Here is a 23,074-nt window from a genome sequence, read left to right on the forward strand (position 1 = left end):
CAGGTATACATAGATATTTTGTTCTTACTAGTACATTTCTCCTATATGCACCAAGCATGGGTCATCGATCAGTTTACACCCTGTCCCGTCCCCCGTGTCGCCCACCCCGCAGGTGACCCAAGCGGAACCCTAGCCGCCAGGCGAACTCCCTCCTCATCAGACCTTCCTCCCATCGCCGCCACCAGCAGGCGCCGCTGGGCAAAGCCCGTGCAGCGGCGGCGGCGGGGCACTCCGATTCTCCTTCTCACGGTGCTCGGGCGTTGCGGGGTGTCCGTCGTGGGAGCACGTGGTCGCCGTGACGAGCTTGTGCTGGGGCTGCGCGATAAGCGTGTACGGCACGCGGGAACGCGTGTCGTGCGCGGACGCGGGCGTGGGGATCTGGCTCTCATGGCGCGGCGGCGGCTGGCAGATCGAATCTCGAGGCGGCGGCCTCGACCGGTGGTGCGCGGTGCGGCCTGCCTGGCGGGCGGCACCCGCGGGTGCAGATGGGGGCCCTTCCATGGCTGCGTGGGCGCCGTGGAGGCAGCGGCGCTGCGGCGGCTTCTCGATGGCCGACCGGAGTTCCATGGGAGGCGTCATCTCCGACTCGATCTATTCTGGTTCGTGCTGGCTACGGTACTTAGCGACTACGGTCGACGCCAGTACTACCTGGACGGATCTGGCGGGTGGGCATGGATCCAGGGGAAACTCCAGGCCGACGTGGCGGCCGCACCAAAATTGATGCCCTCGGCGCCGATTCCCTTCTTGGTGGCTTCGGTGTGGATCCTACGTCCCCCACCTCTGCCATGAGCGCAGGTGAAAGCCTCCATTCCTCTGTTTGGGTGACGATGGCACTTTGGTGTCGTGTTCCTTGCGTCGGTCGGGGACTGCTCAGGGTGGTGGAGTTGCTGGTAGTTCGGAGTCAACGCGAGATGGCATGTAGGTGGAGCGGTGTGGCATCAACCGTATCGTCGACGGTGGGTCTCGGCGGCATGGCGCAGTGGAGACTCGGCGTCTGATGCGCGAAGATGGACTCGCGTAGGAGGAGGAAGCTGTCTGGCGTCATGGTGACGTTGATGACAGAGAGGCCTGGCAAGGTCGATGCATCAGTTCTACTCTGAGGATGGATCGATAGAAGATGGAGGTCATAGCCCTTGCAGCGTGCGGACATTCGGCACACATTCATCAAGAGGATAGGAGTAGCAGCAGCGTTGCCAAGATGATGGCTTCAGACTTATTGATGTATCACCTTGTATGGTCTTTGTGAATAATTAATAATATGGTTGCATGCATCGTCGAGTCCGGAGGTACATCCTAGAATATGCACCAAGCATGCTTCCGTACGAACGGCGAACTTAATAATATTAAAATCAGAGCAAAATACTGTTCGTGTAGTCAAGAATCTGCATCCACTTACATGGCTGCCCTTTTGTTGTGGGACTGCTGAAACACACCAGTGCTGCAACTCATCCTAACGTTGGGGAACCAGCGGAGAACAAGACTAAACTAATCATGTCAGCAACACGAAACCCGGATTGCATTTCCTTGGCTAATTTTCCATGATCTTATATAACCCGTATCCAGATCCGAGATCAATGAACACTCGTGCAGCGCACTGTGTAACCAATGACCGAGACATGCCAGGCAGATATAAGCTCACTGATTCACACTTGCTGCGCTAAATAAAAACACGTAGGAAGCTGGTCTGTCTGAATGGGCCTTGGGTGGCCATGTTTCTTTCAACAGATCACCTTAACACATATGGAGGTTAGTTGGATGAGATTCCTGCTGTCGACTGCTCTACCTATCATGCCATTGCTCCGTTATAAACACAGAGAGAAGCCAAGGATTGAGCACCAACAAACTGCAGCCCTTGTCTTGCCAACCTTTCTCTTCCATTTCCATACCGAAGAAAGTAGCATCAGAGCCTCAAAACCACAAGCATGGCTTACCATCTAAGATCTGCAAGCGCGCCTTCCAGCCCTCGCTCAAACAAACCCCAAGTAGAGCAGCAGCTCCAGAGCCTGAGCGCAACCATCTCTTCGCCCTTGGTGACCATCGATACGGCATGCAAAGGTTTGATGAAGCTGGAAGACATCTACAGCTGCATTGAAGAGATGATGTGCACACCCAGCAACCAAGTCAGCTTCTGCAAGACCCTGCAAAGGGTGGCAGTGGAGGCCGAGCTTGGACGGTCCCTCGTCGTGCTTGACCTCTGCAACGCCATGCAGGAGACCTTGATGGAGCTGAAGATGACTGTCCAAGAGCTCTTGTTGGTTCTGAAGAGAGGAGAGGATGTAACTTGCCAGTTCAAGGCGTACATCCGGCTAGCCAAGAAGGCACAAAAGCAGTTCAAGAAGATCAGCAAGAAAACTGCTTCAGACAAGAATGATTCTAGGATGGTGATGCTAATGGCAGAAGCAAGAGAGATCACCATTTTACTTCTCGAATCCACATCCTGCATCTTGTCGAAGCAAATTGAGATGCCCAAGTGGTCTCTTGTCTCCAAAACATTGCAGAAGAGCAAAGTTGTGTTCGAAGAGGAGCAATTGCGGGCATTCGTGTGCAGTATCGAAGATCTTGAGAGCGGAGTAGAACTTCTTTACAGGAGATTGATCCAGAACAGAGTTTCTCTTCTCAATGCTCTTAGTTTGTAGATAGCCTGAGCTCTAGTTCCCTGCGATTGCCATCCACCTTTTAAAGGATTAGTCGATCATCATCATAGCACTTTTGTAGTATGTACAATTGTGGATATGTGCAGAAATTTACTTAACCGAAAAGCGAAGAGAAACAATTTTGGCAATTTCATTTTCTGAATTTTACCATTTTTACTGATAAAATGATTATTTGTTAAACAAGTGACTAACTGACTTGGTTTCTCATAACTCGAAGAAAAGATTTCTCTCCTCAAACATAGTATTTATTTACAAGCAACAGAACAATAACATGGAATTTGGGGCTTTCCTGTCACATAAAATGTTGTCTAGTTTATAACTTTACACAAGAAGTAATGATATCTCTAAATGGCCTATTAGTCTCAGGTAATTATTTCCCAAGGGTCATATTACTCAGAGTCACAGGTGTCGCAAGCTCTAGCATGCTGAAACAAACCAGCTCGAACCCACGACCTTGTGATTATGCATTATCATTACCGAGGGGGAATACCTAATGATGCTGATGAGTGATTACTAACAATAATCAGGCTAACACATGCAACCAATAATACTGACCAGAACAAATCCCCTGAAGATCCTTAACTCTTATCATGTTGTTGTACCTTCCCTTCTGCTTCCAAATGATACAATAAACTTCACGTTTCTATCGCTCTACCGGTAATGTTCAAAAGAATTGCAAGCATGCACCATTAAGTTATATATGTGCAATCAGAAGTCGACCAAACCATTAAGTGATTTTTGGTTTTTGCGACCATAACTTTACCAAAAAAGGCTTTCGCCCGCTTTATATTATAAAGCCAACCGCACAATAAACATCTAACACAGACCAACACACCACAAACACACACACACGGAGGTCCACAGGAACCACAAAAGTACACCAAAGGGTCATAGCTGCGGGCACAACACAACAAGCCCTAAAACCAAAAGACGCACGCCACAAACCACATAGATGCCAGGCGGACTAATCAGGCTCAGGGGGAGGAGGCGGCAGCGGGGGAGCCAAGCGGAGCGCCATCGAGCGGAGATCGGAGAGGAGGGCGGTGATGACGTCCCGGTCCTGGGGGCGGCTAAGCGGCCGCCTAAGCTGCAGGTAGCCACACAGTTTAAAGATTGCGTCAGTCGCACGACGAAGGGGCACCTTCTGAATAACAAGCTTATTACGGATGTTCCAAAGCGTCCAGGCAAGAACCCCTACGCACAGCCATCTAATATGGCGGTAGCGGGCAGGGCAGGCGTTAAGCTCAGCAAGCAGGTCGGGGAAGTTGGTATTACACCACTGTCCACCAACCGTTTCGCGGAAGCAGGCCCAAAGGAACTGGGCAGAGTGGCACGAGAAAAAGATGTGGTTAGCATCCTCAACGGTGCCACAGATGGGGCACATTCCATCACCCGGGCCATTCCGCTTGAGGACCTCAACACCAGAGGGGAGCCGGCCACGGATCCATTGCCATAGGAAGATCCTGATCTTCAGCGGGAGACGGATATCCCAGATCAGGCTAAATGGTTCCGGGGCCGACGAGGGTGCAATGGCACCGTATGAGGACTTCGTGGAGAAACGCCCGGAAGGCTCGAGGTGCCAGGACAGGACGTCCCGGTCCTCCGCCACCTCCATCGGCAGCAGAGCAATGTCCTGGAGGAGGGAGTCCCAGGCGGCCACCTCAGGGGGACCAAACGGGCGCCGGAAGGCGAGACGCCCTAAGTCAATAAGGGTCGTCTCGACTGAGACTCGATGGTCAACCGCAATGGCAAATAGCTCAGGGAAACGCACCGCCAGGGGGGCGTCCCCTAGCCAACGGTCGAACCAAAACAGGGTCGAGGCTCCGAAGCCAACGGATATAGAGGTGCCAATGCGTAGTATGGGCAGGAGCTGGATCACAGACTGCAGAACTGGGAACCGCCCGTACGTTGGCAAAAGGCGAGAGGCTGGCCACGAAGGTATTTATTGCGGATGATGGTGAGCCAGAGGCCTCCCTCCCCGTTGGCAATACGCCACAGCCAGCGAGTCAGGAGGGCAATGTTCATGCGTCGGGAAGAGAGGATCCCAAGACCCCCCTGGTCTTTGGGCTTGCAAATGTCGGACCATCCCACCATGTGGTACTTCTGTTTACCATCCTTGCCAGCCCAGAAGAACCTCGATTGGTATTTGTCCACCTCCTGGTGGAGGGTCTCATGAAGGCAGTAGAAGCTCAAGAGGAACCAGAGGAGGCTCGCCAGCGAGGAATTGATAAGGATTACCCTGGCGGCCTTCGACAGCCAGCGACCCCTCCAGGGTTCAACCCTGTGCTGCATCCTAGTCACCGTCGGTCGAAGATCCGCGACGGTGAGTCTGGAGTCACTAATGGGCACCCCCAAGTAAGTGGTGGGGAAGGTGCCCAGGCGGCAGTTAAGCCGGTCAGCAATGGACAAGGCTTCGTCCGGGTTGTAGCCAAGGACCATCACTTCGCTCTTGTCGAAGTTAATGGTGAGTCCGGACATTTGTTGGAAGCATAGAAGAAGGAACTTCAGGTCGGAAGTGGAGCCTTCAACCATGATAATGGTGTCGTCCGCATACTGGAGGAGGGAGACCCCTCCCGCACCAACAAGGTGAGGAACCACGCCCCGAATATGGCCGCAGGCCTTGGCCTTATCCAGGATGACAGCAAGGGCATCGACCACCATGTTAAAGAGAAACGGGGAGAACGGGTCTCCTTGGCGCACCCCGCATAAGGTGGGGAAGTAGGGCCCGATCTCACCGTTGATGTTGACCGCCGTCCGGCCGCAGGTGACGAGTTGCATAACCCGTGTCACCCAGCGGTCGTCGAAGCCTTTCCGAAGCAAAACTTCCCGAAGGAAGGGCCAGTGAACCGTGTCGTAGGCCTTGTGGAAGTCGAGCTTAAGGAACACCGCGCGGAGGTGTTTCGCTCGAACTTCGTGGAGGACTTCGTGGAAGACTAACACCCCATCCAAAATATATCGGCCTTGTATGAAGGCAGACTGGTTGGGGTGGGTAATAGAATCTGCAAGCAGGGTCACCCTATTGGCGTACCCCTTGGCCAGGATCCTGAAGATCACGTTGATCACGGTGATGGGACGAAACTGGCGGATGTCCGAGGCCCCAGGGACTTTAGGGATGAGGGTAATGATCCCATAGTTCAGGCGCCCCAGGTCCATGGTCCCAGAGAAGAACTCATCGAAGAGGGCCATGACCTCCGGCTTAATGGTCTGCCAGAATGTTTTAAAGAACAAAACCGGCAGTTCATCCGGGCCCGGGGCCGAGGAGGGGTTCATTCCTTTGATCGCCGTAAGGACTTCCTCCTCCGAGAAAGGTGCCACTAGAGCGCCATTGGCCTCGGCGGAGACAAGCTGGTCTCCCGACCAGGTATCGGGGGCCAGTGTAGCCCCACCCCGAGGGGTGGGGGTAAAAAGGGCTTTATAAAAGCCATCTACGTGCGCGCGGATGTCCGATGGACGAACAAGCTGAGTGTCGTCCGCCCACAAGGAATGAATGGAGTTGCGGCGCCTCCGGCCGTTGGCAATCGCCTGGAAGTAGGCCGTGTTGGCGTCGCCCTGAAGTACCCAACGTTGGGTGCCGCGCAACCGCCAGTAGGCCTCCTCGTCAGAGTAGATGGCCGAGAGCTGGTCCTCGAGATCGTATCGCAACATCCACTCATCTGGGGAGATCCCGGACATGTCTGCCCGGGCGTCCAGGGCCTGGATATCGCTTAAGATGGCCTTCTTGCGCTCACGAATATCCCGGCCAAGATTCGCACCCCAGCCCTTCATAAACTGGCAGGCTAGCTTGGCACAAAACTGCCAGGAGTCGACCGCGGACATGGAGCGGTGGAGGGAGACGCGCGCGGCGGCCCACTTGGCCGCAACCGCCTCGCGAAACCCGGCTTGGTTGAGCCAGAATGCCTCGAACCGAAACCGGGGGGGAATGGGGGGGCGTTCATCCGCCATGGAGAGGAGGAGGGGGACATGGTCAGATCCGATCCTGGTAATAGCCTGAACTGAGGCCAGGGGGCATCGAAGCTCCCAGTCCGGGGAAACTAAGACGCGGTCCAGGACAGACTGCGTCGGGTTCGCCTGGCGGTTAGTCCAGGTGAACCGGGCCCTCGTGCGCTCTAGCTCACGGAGGCCAAGCTCCGCGATGCAATCGTTAAACAACTGCATTCGGGGGCGATTAACCCGGTCGTTATTCTTCTCATCCAGGGAGCGGATGAGGTTAAAGTCCCCTCCCACCACAACGGGAAGAGAGGACGCAGAGACCTTCTGCTGCAGCTCGGCGAGGAATGTCGGGGAGCGGCTGTGATCCGCCGGTCCGTAGACTATGATGACCTCCCATTTGAAGTTGAGTGCACGCTCGAAGATCTCCATACTGACGAAGAACTCGCCCCGATCCATACCTCCCACCTCAAAGGTGGCATCCTTAACACCTAACAGGATGCCACCTGAGTGGCCATTGTTCCCACTAGAAGGGAGCCAATGCCACGCGAACAGGTGGGAGCTAAGCCCGTCAAACTCGGGGAGGCAAAAGTCCGTGCGCATGGTTTCCTGAATGGCTATGATGTCAATGTGCTCGTCCTGGATGTACTCAACAAGCTGGCGGCGACGGCCGTCATGGCCAAAGCCGCGAATGTTCCAGAAAAGGGCACGCGTCTAAACCGCCATGGAGGGGCTACTTGACCCCAGGACGGTGGAAGCACTGCGGGCTCGAAGAGCGGCAGTGCGGGAGCGAGTGCGGCCCCGAATCTCCTCGGCCGGCAACTCCGAAGGCTGGGGTGCCGGGGTGCGGAGGAGGCGTGCCCGTGTCTCGGCAAGTTTCCCATCGAGAATCTCACGGGCCTGAATAGCCACAATCAGCTCCAAAGGGGGGCCAACCTCCCCCCTGAAAACTATGGCCGAGTCACGGGCCACCTTGGCAAGGCGGCCAAGTGGAACGGCTTCGAGAGCAGAGAAAGAGCAACTGGAAGAACTAGAAGGGATGTCGGTCGCACCTGTCTCGAGGTTCCGGGCCGCAGCCCGGATCTCAGGCCGCTCAGAGATGGACGGCGCCGGGAGGCCGGCCGGGCGGTCCGCGTCGAGCCGGGCGCTGCGGCGGGAGGCCGTCACCGGGGTCGACGAGGCCCGAGCCCGGCGGACGTAGGACACCGAACGAGGCGGGTGAGGGGCGACGGGGGTGACCACCTCCCCGGAGGTCACCAGCAGCAGGCGAGTCGGGGAAGCAGACGCCGGGGGGATCAGACAGGCACCAGACACCGCCTGAGGGGAGGGCGGGTCCAGGGCCGGTGGATCCAGGACCGGCGCGTCGACCACTGGGGCCAAGGAGGTGGCCGGGGGGAGGCGGGTGGCGGCTGCGCATCTGCCCCAGATGGGTCCAACAGGGGGGACCTGAGGGGGGAGGCACCGACGATGGCGAGGCCAGAGGCAGCAGAAGTGCCGAGGTCGGAGACGGGGGGTCCGTGGCCACCACAGGAAGAGCACACGGCGAGCGCGGCGAAGATGCCGGGAGGATGAGGAGGCTGACGCTAGAGATGTCGCTGAGCTCGGCCGAGGAGGAGGGAGAGGGGGTAGGCAGCGTGGAGGTGGCGGCTCGGAGGGGAGGGCCAACCCACGCGACCGGCCCGCACCCGAGTCTCCCCGCCCCGGGGGAGGAGAGGGGTCCCGAGAGGGGGAGCGGCTGCGGCCGGAGTGCTCGTCGTCATCCTCCGGGTCCTCGTGGCGGGAGGGGCGCGGCCGGCGGTAGTGGGAATCGTCGCGGGAGTCCGCGCCGCCCCCACCGAAGTGATCTGCAGCGAAGTGGTGAGGACGGCCGACGTGGTTGTGGGGCTCGGGGTAGATCTTGAGGTCGAATCCCTGGTCGTTGAAGAACACTCGAACTGTGGCACGGAGGGTGGAGGAGTCCAGACACTTGACCTTGACGCGGACCTCCTCCTCCTTGCGGAGAGAGAGCTCGTCCACCACCACCACCTTGCCCAGGAGCTTAGACATGCTCCGGATCACCTTCTCAGAGCGGGCGATGTCGGGGAGGCCCTCTATGAGAATCCAAGCGGTGTCCAGCACGGCAACCGCCTTGGGATCCAACAGGGGCTCAGAGATGTTGACGACGAGCTTGTTGAGGGCGAGGGTGATGTCGTCGCTACGGGTGCAGAGGCCCAGGCTGAGAGCGTCGGGGAAGACCACGGTGAAGGAGCTGTCCGAGGTCGGGGTCACCTGCTAGTCCCAGACACGACGGCAGAGGTGGTTAAGCTCCGCCTCAATCATCTCAGGCGAGGCAACCCCGGCCCCCACGATGGACACGACAGCAAGGAGCGAAGGGGACGGAGGGGGGACGTCTTCCACCTCGATGTGGAAGAATTCGAGGCCCTCGATGCCGTGGCCGTACATCATGAGCTCCCCAGTCATCGGACGGTCGGGGCAGAGGACCGTGGGATGGCCCGATTCCTTGCAAAGGTAGCACATTGGCGGGTTGGGGCAGTCAACCTGGAAGTGGCCAGCCTCACCACAGTTGAAGCACGGAGGAAGGTCACGGGGGGCCTCAGAGATGAGCGTGCCCGAAGACGCGGGTGCGAGAACCGCGTTAGCGGGGGTGCGGGCAGCACCCCGCTTCTTCTTCTTCTTGGCGCCTTGGCGGCCACGGGCCCCGGGCCCCCCGCTGCCCGGAGGATGGCTCGGCTGGGACCGAGGAGGCTGGTATCGGCGGGTGGCCGCAGTGTCAGAGGGCTTAGCCCGAGGAGGGGCGACGCAGGGTGCTCATGGCGACGAGCGGGCCAAGGTGAGCGGGGCCGATCCCGACGGCTGTCCCGGGAGGGGGGGGAAGGGGGGAGAGCCGGCGGTCGGTCCGCGCCGGGGAGCGGCCCGTGGTGCGTCCGGGCGAGAGACGGTCGTGGCGGGGCGGCAAGTGATGGGTGTTGCGAGGCGGCGAGCGATGGGACTCGCGGGCATCGCGGGGAGGCGACCGGCGGGCCTCTCGGGAGGGGGACCGGCGAGGATCCCGCGGCGGGGACCGGTGCGAGTCGCGCGTAGGAGCCCAGCGCCCGTCGGAGCCGTCGCGACTGGCCAGCTGACGGCGGAGGTCGGCCTCGCGCCGCTGGCCCTCCGGCGAGGTGCGGCCCGGCGGGCGAGGGTCCTCCAGGGGGCGTTTGGGGCGTCCCGAACCGTCCCCCCAGGAGCGCGTCATGGGGCCGGAAGGCGGCGTCGCAGGGGGCGTCGCAGGGGGAGGGGGAAACCGGCGGCGGCGGGAGAGGGGGACGGAGGGCGCTAGGTCTGGTATCGGGGGGGAGGCGAGGCCGCAAAGGGAAACCCTTCGGGAGCCAAATGCCTCCCCGGGCCGGGGGGAGCTGGGCCGAGGCCGCTGGGCCACCACGCGAAGGTAGGGCCGGCCCGCAGATCGCAGGCCTCGTGCTCGGGCCGGCCACGCTAGGAGGGGGAAGGGAGCAGGCCCAGCTGACGGCCAGGGCCCGACAAGGCGAGGCCCAGCCCAGGTGCCAACCCCTCACCCCCAGCTAGGGTTCCAGCCGCCGCCCCCGGCGACGAGGACGCGGCGGACGGCCGGGCCGGCGGGCGAGGGGCCGCGAGGCGGCAGGGGGACGGAGTGCAACAGACCCGGGAGGAGCCGAAGAAGGCGATGAAGGGTCGGAACGGAGCGCATTGGGAAAGCAGCAGCACGCCGGCGGTCGAGGGCGACGGCGGGGCGACCGGCCGACGCGGGGCGGGCCAGGTGGGGACCTTCCAGGAGGCCAGGGCAGGTCCTCGGTCCGCCCGACCAGCCACGCCCCAACCGGAGGGGCGCCGGCGGCGGCGACCTTCCCCAATCCCAGCCCCAAAGGCCGCACCTTTCCCCGCGGTCACCGGCGAGGTGCCCGGCAACCGGCGGGGGGGGGGGGGGGGGGGGGCACGCACGTCCGGGCAGCCGAACTCCCACCCCCGGGAGTAAGGCCGCCGGCGGAGCGTGGCGGCGTGGGGCGAGCCGGAGCGGGCGGGGGAACGCGGTCACGGCACTAGACCAGCCGGCCCGCGGCGCGGTCGGCGTCCTCCGCCCAATCCGCCCAAACCACCCGCCCGGGAGGTTCAGGGGACGGGAGGGGAGGGGCCGGCAGGGAGGGGGGAACAGCGGGGGAGGCGGAGGCCACAGCGGAAGGGGCCGGCGGCGGCGAAGGGGGCTCGGCCGGGGAGGCGGCCAGCGGGGCGGCGGAGGGGCCCGAGTCGCCAGAGCCCGCGCCTTCCATCGCTGTCCGCAATTCCTTTCGACCATAACTTTTCAAACATTCCGTTATATTCTTATTAAGTATTACATTTCTTGTTTATGCTTAGCATGCATCCCAAGTAAGTTTCACTCACACGATAATCTCAGACAGCCAGATGAAATTTAATATTAAAAGGAAAATCAGTGTGCACTTACATGGTTGTCCTGGTTGTACGTGGATAGCTGAAACACGCCAGTGCTGCCGCACAAGCAGAAGACCTCATCCTAATGTTGAAAAATTAGCGGACAACCAGATGAATTATTCCTCTCAGCAACAGAAAACCTGCATTTTATTTCCTTGGCCAGTACTACTTCATTATCAATATACCGAGATCCGAAATCAAACGAAGCACCCGTGCAGTGTACTGTGTTATCAATAACCAAGACATGCCAGGCATATATGCTTACTCATTGATGTTTGCCACGCTAACCAAAAGCAGGTACTCTCCTATGGAGGTTAGCAGATGAGAATCTTGCTGTCGGCTGCTCTGTTCATCGTGTCATTGCTGTTGCCTCTCTGATATATTTCCTCCGTTCTGAATTACTTGTCTTATATTTGTCTAAATACGGATATATCTAGCACTAAAATGAGTCTAGATACATCCGTATCTAGACAAATTCAAGATAAGTAATTCGGAACGGAGGAAGTATATGTACAGGGAGAACCCCAAGACTTCAGCACCAACACACTGCCAACCTTTCTCTTCCATTTCCATACCGAAGAAAGTAGCATCAGAGCCTCAAAACCACAAGCATGGCTTACCATCTAAGATCTGCAAGCGCGCCTTCCAGCCCTCGCTCAAACAAACCCCAAGTAGAGCAGCAGCTCCAGAGCCTGAGCGCAACCATCTCTTCGCCCTTGGTGACCATCGATACGGCATGCAAAGGTTTGATGAAGCTGGAAGACATCTACAGCTGCATTGAAGAGATGATGTGCACACCCAGCAACCAAGTCAGCTTCTGCAAGACCCTGCAAAGGGTGGCAGTGGAGGCCGAGCTTGGACGGTCCCTCGTCGTGCTTGACCTCTGCAACGCCATGCAGGAGACCTTGATGGAGCTGAAGATGACTGTCCAAGAGCTCCTTTTAGTTCTTAAAAGAGGAGAAGATGCGTCTGCTCAACTCAAGGCGTACATCGTCTCGCCAAGAAGGCACAAAAGCAGTTCAAGAAAATCAGCAAGAAGACTGCTTCCGACAAGAACGACTGTAGGGTGGTGATGCTACTGGCAGAAGCGAGAGAGATCACCATTTCGCTGCTCGAATCCACATCGTCAATCTTTTCAAAGCAAGTTGAGATGCCCAAGTGGTCTCTTGCCTCCAAAACATTCCAGAGGACCAAAGTTGTGTACCAAGAGGAGCAATTGCAGGCATTGGAGCACAGTATTGGAGATCTTGAGAGCGGAGTGGAACTTCTGTACAGGAGATTGATCCAGAACAGAGTTTCTCTTCTGAATGTTCTTAGCTCGTAGATACCCTGAGCTCTAGTTCCCAGCAGCTGGCGTCCACCATTTAAAGGATTAGTCAGTCATGAGAACAATTTTGCATTGTGTATACTTGTGGATATGTACAGGAAGTTCACTGAACCGAAAAGCAAAGAAAACAATTTTGTCAATTTCATTTCCCTGAATTTTTTCATTTCTGCTAAACTCAAATATCATTCACATGGTTGGGTAGCTTGATATAACTATTTCAGTACAATGTGTGTCAGATAGAAATGATATTTATCATAGTAGACCCCACCTTCATTAATACTTTCGAGTATAAGATTACAGGTGGAGGCAACACCCAACACATAAACAAATATCTGGCACGGCATGCTAAATGACCCGATAAAGCGGGGCGAAAGCCTTTTTCGATAAATGATCCGACAAACCTCAATGTTAACTTCAGTTAACATGCCACCATATCTTATCCTCTCTCAAAGAACTGCACCTAGTTGCACCGATCTCTGAAGAAAAAGTAGCGATGATGATGTTTCAAGAGATACCCCGATTAGACTTTTGTCGCTTCAGATTTTGGCGACAAGGGGAATTTTCTGTAGCCCAAAAGACCAAGGCAGTCTGGGCATTCAAGAGTTACATGTTCAAAACAAATGCATGCTTAGTAAATGGTTGCGTAAATTGCTTACCAAGAATGGGATCCGTGAATCGCTTCTTCAAAACAAATACTTGTGAGGAAAGAGAGGTGTGGAAGGCATAAAAAAAACCCCGCGTCGCCCTCCTCTGGCGACACGGGGGGCGACTCCTCCAGCGCTGCCACCAGTTCCTTTCCCTACCCCTTCTTGTCTCGCTGCCGCCGGAGGCGCCGCTAGCGAAGTCCGGGCGGGCTCCAGTGAGGGCGGCGGCGGGGCGTCTTCCTGGGCAACCTCCACCCCTCTCCTCCTCTCCTAGTTGGGGCGTGGCGGCGCACGCCAGATCCGCGAGGCCCAGTGGCGGGAAGCGGCGGCGGTCCATGGCGGGCGGCGGGCAGGGCTCTGCGGTGGCGTGGATGCCCAGGCGTTGGTGGGGATAAGGTGGTGTTGGCCGGGGCTGGCGGGCCAGATCTGGGCGCCGCGAGCCTACGGGCTGCTGTCGTGTTCATCCTCGCCGCGGGTGGTGCAGCACCCGCTGATCGTGGCGGGTGTGGCGGTGGTGGATGGGGCTCCCGGCAGTGGCGTCGATCTGAGTGGCCTTCGGTCCCTCTCCTCGTCATCTTGGCACTATTTTCGTCAAAGAGTTGGCCCTCTCCCAGTTGCGGTCCATCGTTGTCTCGCGCCCGATGCAACAGGATCGAGCTCGTCTCGCGCCCGGTGCAGCAGGACCGAGCTCGTTTCGCGCCCGTGCAACAGTACCGAGGTCATCTTGCGATCGGTGCGGTAGGACGGTCGATGGAGGCCAGTTTTGGCCGACCTATTAGGTCTCGGTGCTGGGGGCGGCCAGGGGTGCGAAAGGCGGGGCCTTTCCGCTCTTCTCTTTGGTTGGGGTAGCGGTGGGTTTCAGGTGAGGGGGTGTCAAGGTCTTGGTTGCCGGGGCGGCGGCCCTGGTGGTGGTAGCGCGGTGCTCATGGGCAGAGCCCGTGGCTCGGTGCTGCCCGTTGGCCATGGCCGTGTGGGCGGTGTGGCTGCCGGGGTGTGGCGTTCGGTGACGGTGAGTGTTGGACAGGGTGAAAACATGTTCTATCTTTGCACGGACCAGCAGCGGCGAGGCTCGCTCCCTTCTTGAAGGCGTCGTCACGGCTCTCATTGCTCGTCGTGATGCTCCGGGGGAAACTTTGATCCTCGGATCGGGCGGTGGTGGCGCTCCGGTGTAGTAACCTTCCTGAAGGCGCCGCCTTGGAGCCCACAGTTCGTCGTATGTGGCTTCATCTCCTCGCGGTGGCGTTAGTGCTAGGGATGGTGTTGCTGCGCTCAACGCCTATGTATCCTGCCTTGGGTGTGTGCGTGTGTTGTGATGGCGTGCGTTTGTACCAGGTTGTTGATGATCATTGCTTTATATCTAAAGCGGGGCGAACGCCTTTTTCGTTAAACAAATGCTTGTAGACCTCATCTTGCTCTTACACTCCATTGTAATAACTCAATGTTGTTAAGCTTCATGCACTAGCCAACGCAACCAAAAGTCCAAACTGATGGAAAGGGCTAGTGCAATCCACATATACTATAACACCCCCTCTCACGTGTGCCGGGGAAGACAAGTCAACACGTGCAACCGGAAGAGAGCGACGTCGTGCGAAACTCACGTATGACCCAAGAGCTAATAGCACATGTACTGTCAGACAATAGCGGAGTAGGTGTAGTGACTGAAACACCAAAGTCCTGAAGTAACCATCGTAACCAAGTCACCTCTGCCGTCAAAAGAGCCATAGCTTGCAACTCGGCCTCTGCACTCGAACGGGAAACTCCAGTCTATTTCTTCGTCTTCCAGGAATGAGAGAACCACCAAAAAAACATAATAAGCAGAAAGTGAACGGCGATCTGAGAGATCACTAGCCCACGTAGCATCCGAATAGGCCTGGAGCTGTAATGAACCGGAGCGAGGAAAGAACAGACGATGAGAGATCGTGCCACGAAGATATCAGAGAACACGAATTAGGTGGTTGTAATGAACCAAAGTGGGAGCAGAGACAAACTGACTCAGAATATGGACTGGCTAAGAGATATCCGGACGAGTGACAGCTAGATAGACAAGATTCCCAACAAGATGACGATAACGCGTCGGGTCAGACAAGGGGTCACCATCAGTATCACGGAGGTGAACATTGAGCTCCATGGGTGTCAAAACAGTGCGGTCATCAGTAAGAGCAACACGAGCAAGAAGATCCTGGATATACTTTTCCTGGGAAATAAAAAAGGCATCAGAGGTAGAAGAGACCTCGATCCCAAGAAAGTAGCGAAGAGGGCCAAGACCAGACATAAGAAACTGCTCACTAAGGTGTGCCTTCACAAAGGCAATATACTCGGGGTCATGTCATCAACATATAGAAGAAGAACAGTCCGACCACGAGTTGAAAGATGGACGAACAACGCCGGATCATGAGCACTCGCTCGAAAGCCAGCGACAGTCACTACGGAGGCAAAACGCTCGAACCAGATGCGAGGGGCTTGCACGGGCGCACCACCACCACGCCGCCTGTCACGCCGCCAGCCCACACCGCCGCCGCGCCTTAGCGCTAATGCACCGCCGCACCCGCCGCCAAGCGTCGCGTGCCCGACTAGCTACCGCATCTCGCGCCGAATCCACCGCGCGGGGAGATGAAAGAACCCTGCCGCCGCCGACGATGACCGGGCTTTGCCCGGCCGTGCCCTCGGGCGGCGGTGAGGGAGGAGGAGAGTAGGGAGGGACGCCCGGCGGCGGCAGCTAGGGTTCCCTCTCGGTCACGCGCGGGGCGACGCGAGAGGGAGAGAGGGGGTGGGAGAAAGATGTGTTTTTTTTTAGATTTCTCCTATATGCACCAAGTATGCTTCCATACGGACGGCGAACAATTATTTAAGATAGCCAGCTTAAACTTAATATTAAAAACAGAGCAATACTGTTCGTGTAGTCCAGAATCTGCATCCACTTACATGGCTGTCCTTTTGCTGTGGGATCGCTGAAACACACCAGCGCTGCTGTGCAACCAGTGCAACTCATCATAATGTCGGAGAACCAGCAGAGAACAAAACTAAAATAATCATTGCAGGAACACGAAACCCGCATTGCATTTCCTTGGCTAATCTTCCATGATCACATATAACCCATATCCAGATCCGAGATCAAACTGAACACTCGTGCAGTCAGCTGTGTCACCAATGACCTAGACATGCCAGGCACATATAAGCTCACTGATTCACACTTGCTGCGCTAATAAAAAACACGTAGGCAACAGCTTTGTCTGATTGGGCTTTGGTTGGCCATGTTTCTTTCAACAGATCACCTTAACACATATGGAGGTTAGTTGGATGAGAGATTCCTGCTGTCGACTGCTCTACCCATCATGCCATTGCTCCGTTATAAATACAGAGAGAAGCAAAGGATTGAGCACCAACAAACTGCAGCCCTTGTCTTGCCAACCTTTCTCTTCCATTTCCATACTGAAGAAAGTAGCATCAGAGCCTCGAAACCACAAGCATGGCTTACCATCTAAGATCTACAAGCGCGCCTTCCAGCCCTCGCTCAAACAAACCCCAAGTAGAGCAGCAGCTCCAGAGCCTGAGCGCAACCATCTCTTCGCCCTTGGCGACCATCGATACGACTTGCGAAGGTTTGAGGAAGCTGGCAGACATCTACAGCTGCATTGAGGAGATGATGTGCACACCCAGTAACCAAGTCAGCCTCTGCAGGACCCTGCAAAGGGTGGCAGTGGAGGCAGAGCTAGGACGGTCCCTCGTCGTGCTCGACCTCTGCAACACCATGCAGGAGACCTTGATGGAGCTGAAGATGACTGTCCAAGAGCTCTTGTTGGTTCTGAAGAGAGGAGAGGATGCAACTTGTCAAGTCAAGGCATACATCCGGCTAGCCAAGAAGGCACAAAAGCAGTTCAAGAAGATAAGCAAGAAAATCGCTTCCGACAAGAACGATTCTAGGGTGGTGATGCTAATGGCAGAAGCGAGAGAGATCACCATTTCACTGCTCGAATCCACATCCTGCATCTTGTCGAAGCAAATTGAGATGCCCAAGTGGTCTCTTGTCTCCAAAACATTGCAGAAGAGCAAAGTTGTGTGCGAAGAGGAGCAATTGTGGGCATTGGAGTGCAGTATCGAAGATCTTGAGAGCGGAGTGGAACTTCTGTACAGGAGATTGATCCAGAACAGAGTTTCTCTTCTCAATGCTCTTAGTTCGTAGATACTCTGAGCTCTAGTGCCCTGTGGTTGGCATCCACCTTTTAAAGGATTAGTCAACCATCCTAACAGTTTTGCAATGTGTATGCATAGAAAGTTCAATAGCAAACAAAAACAATTTTGTCAATTTCCAATTTTCTGAATTAGCACTTGTGCAAGCCCCACGATATAAATCAGTATCCTGATTAAATGACTTGGTTTCTCCTCAAACATACTATGTAGTACGGAGTATGTACTTACAGGCAACAGAACAGTAACAACTGGTATAAATCAGTATCCTGATTAAATGACTTGGTACAATTAAATTTAACCCTACTGATGTTAAAAGAAGTAATGGTGTCTCCAGAATCTGGAAGTTGACCGTAATAGCCTACGCGTCTCATGGAATTATTTTACTCAAGCTCTAACATGCTGAAACATGCCAGCTCCAACCCACGACCTATAACCTTGTGATTATGCATTATCATTATCAAGGGGAAACCTAATGATGCTGATGACTATCAATAATCAAGCCAACACATGCAACCAATAATATCAAAACAAATCCACTGAAGATCCTTTCTTATCATGTTGTTGTACCTTCCCCTCTGCTTCCTAACGGTACAATGAATTTCATATTTCCATCGTTGGATTAGTTTCAAAAATGAAAATCAGAAGCAAATGGATTACACTTCTACTTTATGCATAGCATACATCGTAGGTAATTTTCTTTCACATGACTATCTCAGCTAGCCAGATGGATCTTAAGATCGAAAGCATCAGTTGTACTTGCTTGTGTCGAGAATCTGCGTACACTTACATGGTTGTTCCTGCTGTGGATAGCTGAAACACGCCAGCGCTGCTGCACAGGAATAAGACCCCCATCATAATATTGAAAAATCAGCGAAAACCTGTATTGTATTTCCTTCAACAATACTTCATGATCACATATCAAGATCCGAAATCAAACGAAACACCCGTGCAGTATACTCTGTTACCAATAGCCAAGACACGCCAGGCATATAAGCTAACTCATTGATGTGTGCCATGCTAACCAGAAGCAGATAAAGCAACACTCTCTTATGGAGGTTAGCAAATGGGATTCTTGCTGTCGGCTGCTCTGTTCATCATGCCATTGCTGCTGCCTCCGATATATATACAGGGTGAACCCCAAGGCTTCAGCACCAACAAACTGCAGGTCATCTTGACTACCATTCTCTTCCATTTCTCTACAGAAGAAAACAGCACCAAAGCTTCAATCTCCAAGCATGGCTTACCATCTACGATCGGCAAGCGCGCCTTCGAGCCCTCGCTCGCACAAAACAGAAGTCGAGCAGCAGCTCCAGAGCCTGAGCACAACCATCTCTTCGCCCTTGGCGACCATCGACACAATGCGCGATGGCTTGAGGAGGCTGGCAGCCATCTACAGCTGCATTGAGAAGATGGTGTGCACACCCAGCAGCCAAGTCAGCCTTTGCCAAACCCTGCAAAGGGCGGCAGTTGAGGCAGAGCTTGGACGGTCCCTCGTCTTGCTCGATCTCTGCAACGCCATGCAGGAGAGCTTCAGGGAATTGAAGATGACTGTCCAAGAGCTCCTTTTAGTTCTTAAAAGAGGAGAAGATGCGTCTGCTCAACTCAAGGCGTACATCGTCTCGCCAAGAAGGCACAAAAGCAGTTCAAGAAAATCAGCAAGAAGACTGCTTCTGACAAGGACTGTAGGGTGGTGATGCTGCTGGCAGAAGCAAGAGCGATCACTATATCACTACTCGAATGCACATCCTGCCTCCTAGCAAAGCGAATTGAGATGCCCAAGTGGTCTCTTGTCTCAAACACATTGCAGAAGAGCAGAGTCGTCTGCGAAGAGGAGCAACTGCAGGCACTAGAGTGCAGTATCGGAGATCTTGAGAGCGGAGTGGAACTTCTTTACAGGAGATTGATCAAGAATAGAGTTTCCCTTCTGAATGCTCTTAGCTCATCCTCATAGATACCCTGAGTTCTAGTTCCCTGCGGTTGGCATCCACCTTTTAAAGGACTAGTCAATCATGATAACAATTTTGCAGTATGTACATGTGTAGAAAGTTTGCTGAACCGAAAAGCACTAAAGAACAATTTTGTCAATTTCATTTTTCCTGAATTTTAGCATTTATGCACAATTTCTTCTTCTTGCCGAGTCTAGAAGCTACCATCTATTACCGAAAAAGGCTTTCGCCCCGCTTTATATATAAAGCAACGAACCACAAACATGCGAGCCATACAACACCAACCCACAATGCACACACCCAAGACAACATACAAAGGGTACAGAAGATCAACAACATCAACCACAAGCGACCAAAAGATGAACAACAAGCACCACTACGGGGGAGACAGAGCGCTCAACCATGAACTAGCCACTTCGAAGACCCAAGTTGACCGCTGATGCACATGAGCTCCAAGACGATGCCTTCAGAAAGGGTACGACGCCGGAGCACCGCCACCGCCCGATCCAAAGGATCAAGATTTTCACCCGGAGTAAACGGAGGACTGGGAGCAGCCGCGACAGCGTCTTCAGGAAGAGGACTAGGAGCAGGCGGTGGGCGGATCTGGCATGGCGGCGGCGAGGCAGGGCGTCGGTGGTGGGGCCTGGTGTGGCCTGGCCGGCTCCTGGCTTGCCGCAGTGGTGGTGCGGGTCGCGAGCGACAAGGATCTGCGGGCGGCCGCCCCTGCCCTGGCTTCAGGCTTGGTGGGGGTGGCGGCGCAGTGGTGGTGGCTGGCGGGGTGTGTTGGTTGAGTCCACGTCGGATCCCTCCTGGTCTAGCGCTCGGACGTCGGCGGACGGCGCGAGGAGGCATCTCCAGTGAGCTTCCTTGGCTGCGGCTGCGGGTCGATTTGCTCTCCCTCGTCGGCGGGCGCACGGTTGCCGATGGCCTCGTGGAGATGTCTGTCAGCTACCATGGTGGGGCGGCATGGGAGTGCTTGCGGGGGAGCTTGGTAGGAGGGATAGGTGGCCTCGATGCGGTCGCACCACCTGTCGCCGGCACGGTTTGCCGGTCCGGATGCATCCGCTCCTCCTCCCCCTTTCCTCATGTTCGGCGGGGAGCTTGGTTGGAGGGATGGGTGGCCTCGATGCGGTTGCGTCACCTGTCGCCGGCACGGTGTGCCGGTCCGGATTCATCCGCTCCCCTTTCTCCCCCTTTCCTCATCCGCGGGCGGGTTGGCGCAGGTTTACCAGCGGAGTGTCTGCGGGTGGTTCTGTCGGTCGAGGGCCGTCGGTTGGTCCAAAGTTGGGGCCTTTGTGTAGGTCTCGGGGTTGTCTGGTTGCAGGGCAGCGGTTCTGGCGGTAGGCAGCGGGAGGCGCGACGTTCATGGGTGGAGTGTGCGTCTCAGGTGCGGGCGGGCAACCATGGCCGCATGGGTGGCATGGTTGCGGGTGGTTGATGGAGTTCAGGTGCACCGGTGGGGTGTGAGCGCCAGGGTACACCACTTGTCCAGTCCGACGGTGGCGGTGGCCGTTGCCGCTGTACCCTTCATGAAGGCTCCGTCGCGGCGTTCCCACTCTGCGGTCTTGCTCTGGATGAAAACCTGATCTTCGCTGATCGGGCGGTGGCGGCTATCCATGGTAGTGCCCTTCTTGGAGGCATCGCTTTGGAGGCCTGGCTTCGTTGTGGTCCGGTTCACCTCCCTATTGTTTGTTGGTGGGGTGGTGTCGGTGCCTGGCACCTTTGTATCTTGCCTTGGGTGTATGCGGTGTGTGCGTTGTTCGGTATCTCGCATGTATTCGGTGATGGTTGCTTTATAATCTAAAGCGGGGGGAAACCCTTTTTCGGTAAGAGGACGACAACCGCGGGCATCACCACCATCGCTCTGACCACCGCTAGACAGGGAATTCTGCCCGGCACACACGCTCCACCTCCATACAGAGGGCGAAAATCACGAGAGACCTGCCACACCACGACTGAGGCTGCCAGGCCGCACCCGAGCTACGAGAACCGCCCACGAACACCGCAGCTCCCACCACAGAGTTGCCGCCCTGCATCCTGACACATCATCGGCCATCGAAAGGGATGGGCCTCCACCAGCCAGCAGACCCCTACACAACTGAAGCCGCCAACGGCCGGCATGCCGCCACCGCGCCAAGATTGGAACTGGGGGCACCAGGTCGGGGAAAGGGTGAGGAGTGACGCAAACCTCGAACTGGCACCCCTGCCAGTCACGGGTGGCCTCATCACCCATCCCTCCTGCCTACTCTCCCTACATCGCCCCCTGCAACGCCCAACCACGGCCGCCAGGACAGGAGCGCGAGGAGCACGCCCTGACCGTCCGCCGACAGACAAGGGCGCCGGAGTGGTCGAGATCCGCCCCCGGAGATGAGCAGAAGAGGTGCCGCGAGCCGCGCCAGAACGGGCACGCAGGCGACGTCAACCGCGCTACACGCCGTAGCAGACGCGCCCGCGCCCGCCGGCGAGGCGCCACCAGCCCGCCAGATCCGCCACCGCAGCCACGGGTGCGAGACCACCCCGTGAAGCCCACCGCATCGCCACCTAGCGCTCGCAACCCTGCGCCAGAACCCGCCGCCGTCGCCGCCACCGCGCCCGAACCCGTCGCCGCCACCGCGCCTCTCACCAGCGTGATGCACCACCGGATGTCGTTGACCCACACTAAGCGTGCCCGAGCGCGAAGTGAAGGAGCCCTGCCGCCACCGGCGCCGGCGGGCTTTGCCCGACAGCGTGGCCCGACGGCAGCGAGGGAGGGAAGGAAGGGGGCGAGGCCGACGGCTAGGGTTCCCCCCCTCCACCCATTAAGGAGGTTGTGCGCTTGCCCAGCAGCCCGATGACCATTTGCCAGGCTCGACAATGGAAGGTGTTGAAGTACGAGCTCGAGGAGTCCCTCATATTGTTAATCGATGCAATGCCATGAAAGAGAGCTAAAGATGAGTGTTCTGGCAACCGAGTGCTCTAGCGACCCCAAGGCGACAGCGCTCGCCCCTCCCTCGCCTCCCCCGCTATCTTCGTCGCTGGCGAGCGCCGACGTAGCCCACAGCCAGCCAGATGTGTCCCCCCGCTCCCCGGCAACACCGATGGATGCACCTACCACGCCCGTGAAGGTGTTGTGGGCGGACCTTGCGGAAGATGACGATCGTGCTGCCAGCCGTTCCATCAAGCACCGCGACCGCATTCTCCCTCCCCCGGCATGTGTGACGGCGACCATCGCTGATGGCGGCTCAGACCCCAGGGGTGGGGGTTCTGCTGCCCTCGCACGGCCCATCCGTGTCGTGGGCGTCGGAGTGCAGCTCGCTCGTCATCGGGGCAAGGCGCTGCCTAGAGGGGCAGGAATTGTCGCTGCAACTGCTCCTCTTGGGGTGTTGCTCGCCGCTCTGACCACTGGTCTGCTAGCCTCTCCTAGCGGTCACCATCGTCGGACGCCACCGTCGTCTCCGCTGCCGGCGCGCCACGCTGTTGGATTTGCTCCCGAATGCACGCTCTCCAAGGTCGGTGCACCCCATTCAGTCCTTTCATCGCGGCGTTTGGCTTCTCCCGATTCCATGTCACGGTCGGCGCCATTCGCCATAGGTCTTGGGTGCCAGAGCTCTGCCCAACGGCGCCAGCTGCTCGAGGAGGGGAAACCCTCCCGACCAACCCTACCTCCGCTCGGTTGGGCTGGGATCGGCTGGGCCGTCCGGTGGTGGGCCAGGCCTCGACCGGCACCGCGCTCTCCACCCACCCCTCTCGGGCCATGGCTCGGATAGCTGGACCAGCGCGTGCTAGTCTAGGCCCACTGGATCCGGCTATGCCTCCTAGGATCGATCGATATGGCCTCCCCAGGGTTTCCCCATTCCTCCATCGCTCCCAGCCGCCTCTGCTCAGCGACCACCTGCTCCTGCTTCCCGCCCCAGTGGGGCGACGTGATGTCCGCCCCAAATGGGGTCTTGACGCGTGGCGGGATCA

General features: G+C 56.8%; 2 protein-coding genes and 2 pseudogenes across 2 annotated transcripts; all 4 read left to right on the top strand.

The window, feature by feature from the left end:
- Positions 1 to 1,318: 1,318 nt before the first annotated feature.
- Positions 1,319 to 3,079, top strand: LOC125519776. The gene has a single exon (XM_048684545.1). It carries the CDS (start codon positions 1,923 to 1,925, stop codon positions 2,634 to 2,636), a length of 714 nt encoding a protein of 237 aa, XP_048540502.1. The 5' UTR covers positions 1,319 to 1,922; the 3' UTR covers positions 2,637 to 3,079.
- Positions 3,080 to 10,583: 7,504 nt separating this feature from the next.
- On the top strand, positions 10,584 to 15,702 carry LOC125519775 (annotated as a pseudogene).
- Positions 15,703 to 15,917: 215 nt separating this feature from the next.
- Positions 15,918 to 17,298, top strand: LOC125519774. The gene has a single exon (XM_048684544.1). The coding sequence runs from the start codon at positions 16,462 to 16,464 to the stop codon at positions 17,173 to 17,175; it is 714 nt and encodes a 237-aa protein (XP_048540501.1). The 5' UTR covers positions 15,918 to 16,461; the 3' UTR covers positions 17,176 to 17,298.
- Positions 17,299 to 17,973: 675 nt separating this feature from the next.
- LOC125519773 lies at positions 17,974 to 19,356 on the top strand (annotated as a pseudogene).
- The last annotated feature ends 3,718 nt before the right edge of the window (positions 19,357 to 23,074 follow it).

This window comes from Triticum urartu, chromosome 7, assembly GCF_003073215.2.
Source record: "Triticum urartu cultivar G1812 chromosome 7, Tu2.1, whole genome shotgun sequence".
Taxonomy (NCBI): Eukaryota; Viridiplantae; Streptophyta; class Magnoliopsida; order Poales; family Poaceae; genus Triticum; species Triticum urartu.

Coding starts and splice junctions, on each gene's coding strand:
- LOC125519776 (XM_048684545.1), top strand. CDS start 1,923: ATGGCTTACCATCTAAGATCTGCAAGCGCGCCTTCCAGCCCTCGCTCA.
- LOC125519774 (XM_048684544.1), top strand. CDS start 16,462: ATGGCTTACCATCTAAGATCTACAAGCGCGCCTTCCAGCCCTCGCTCA.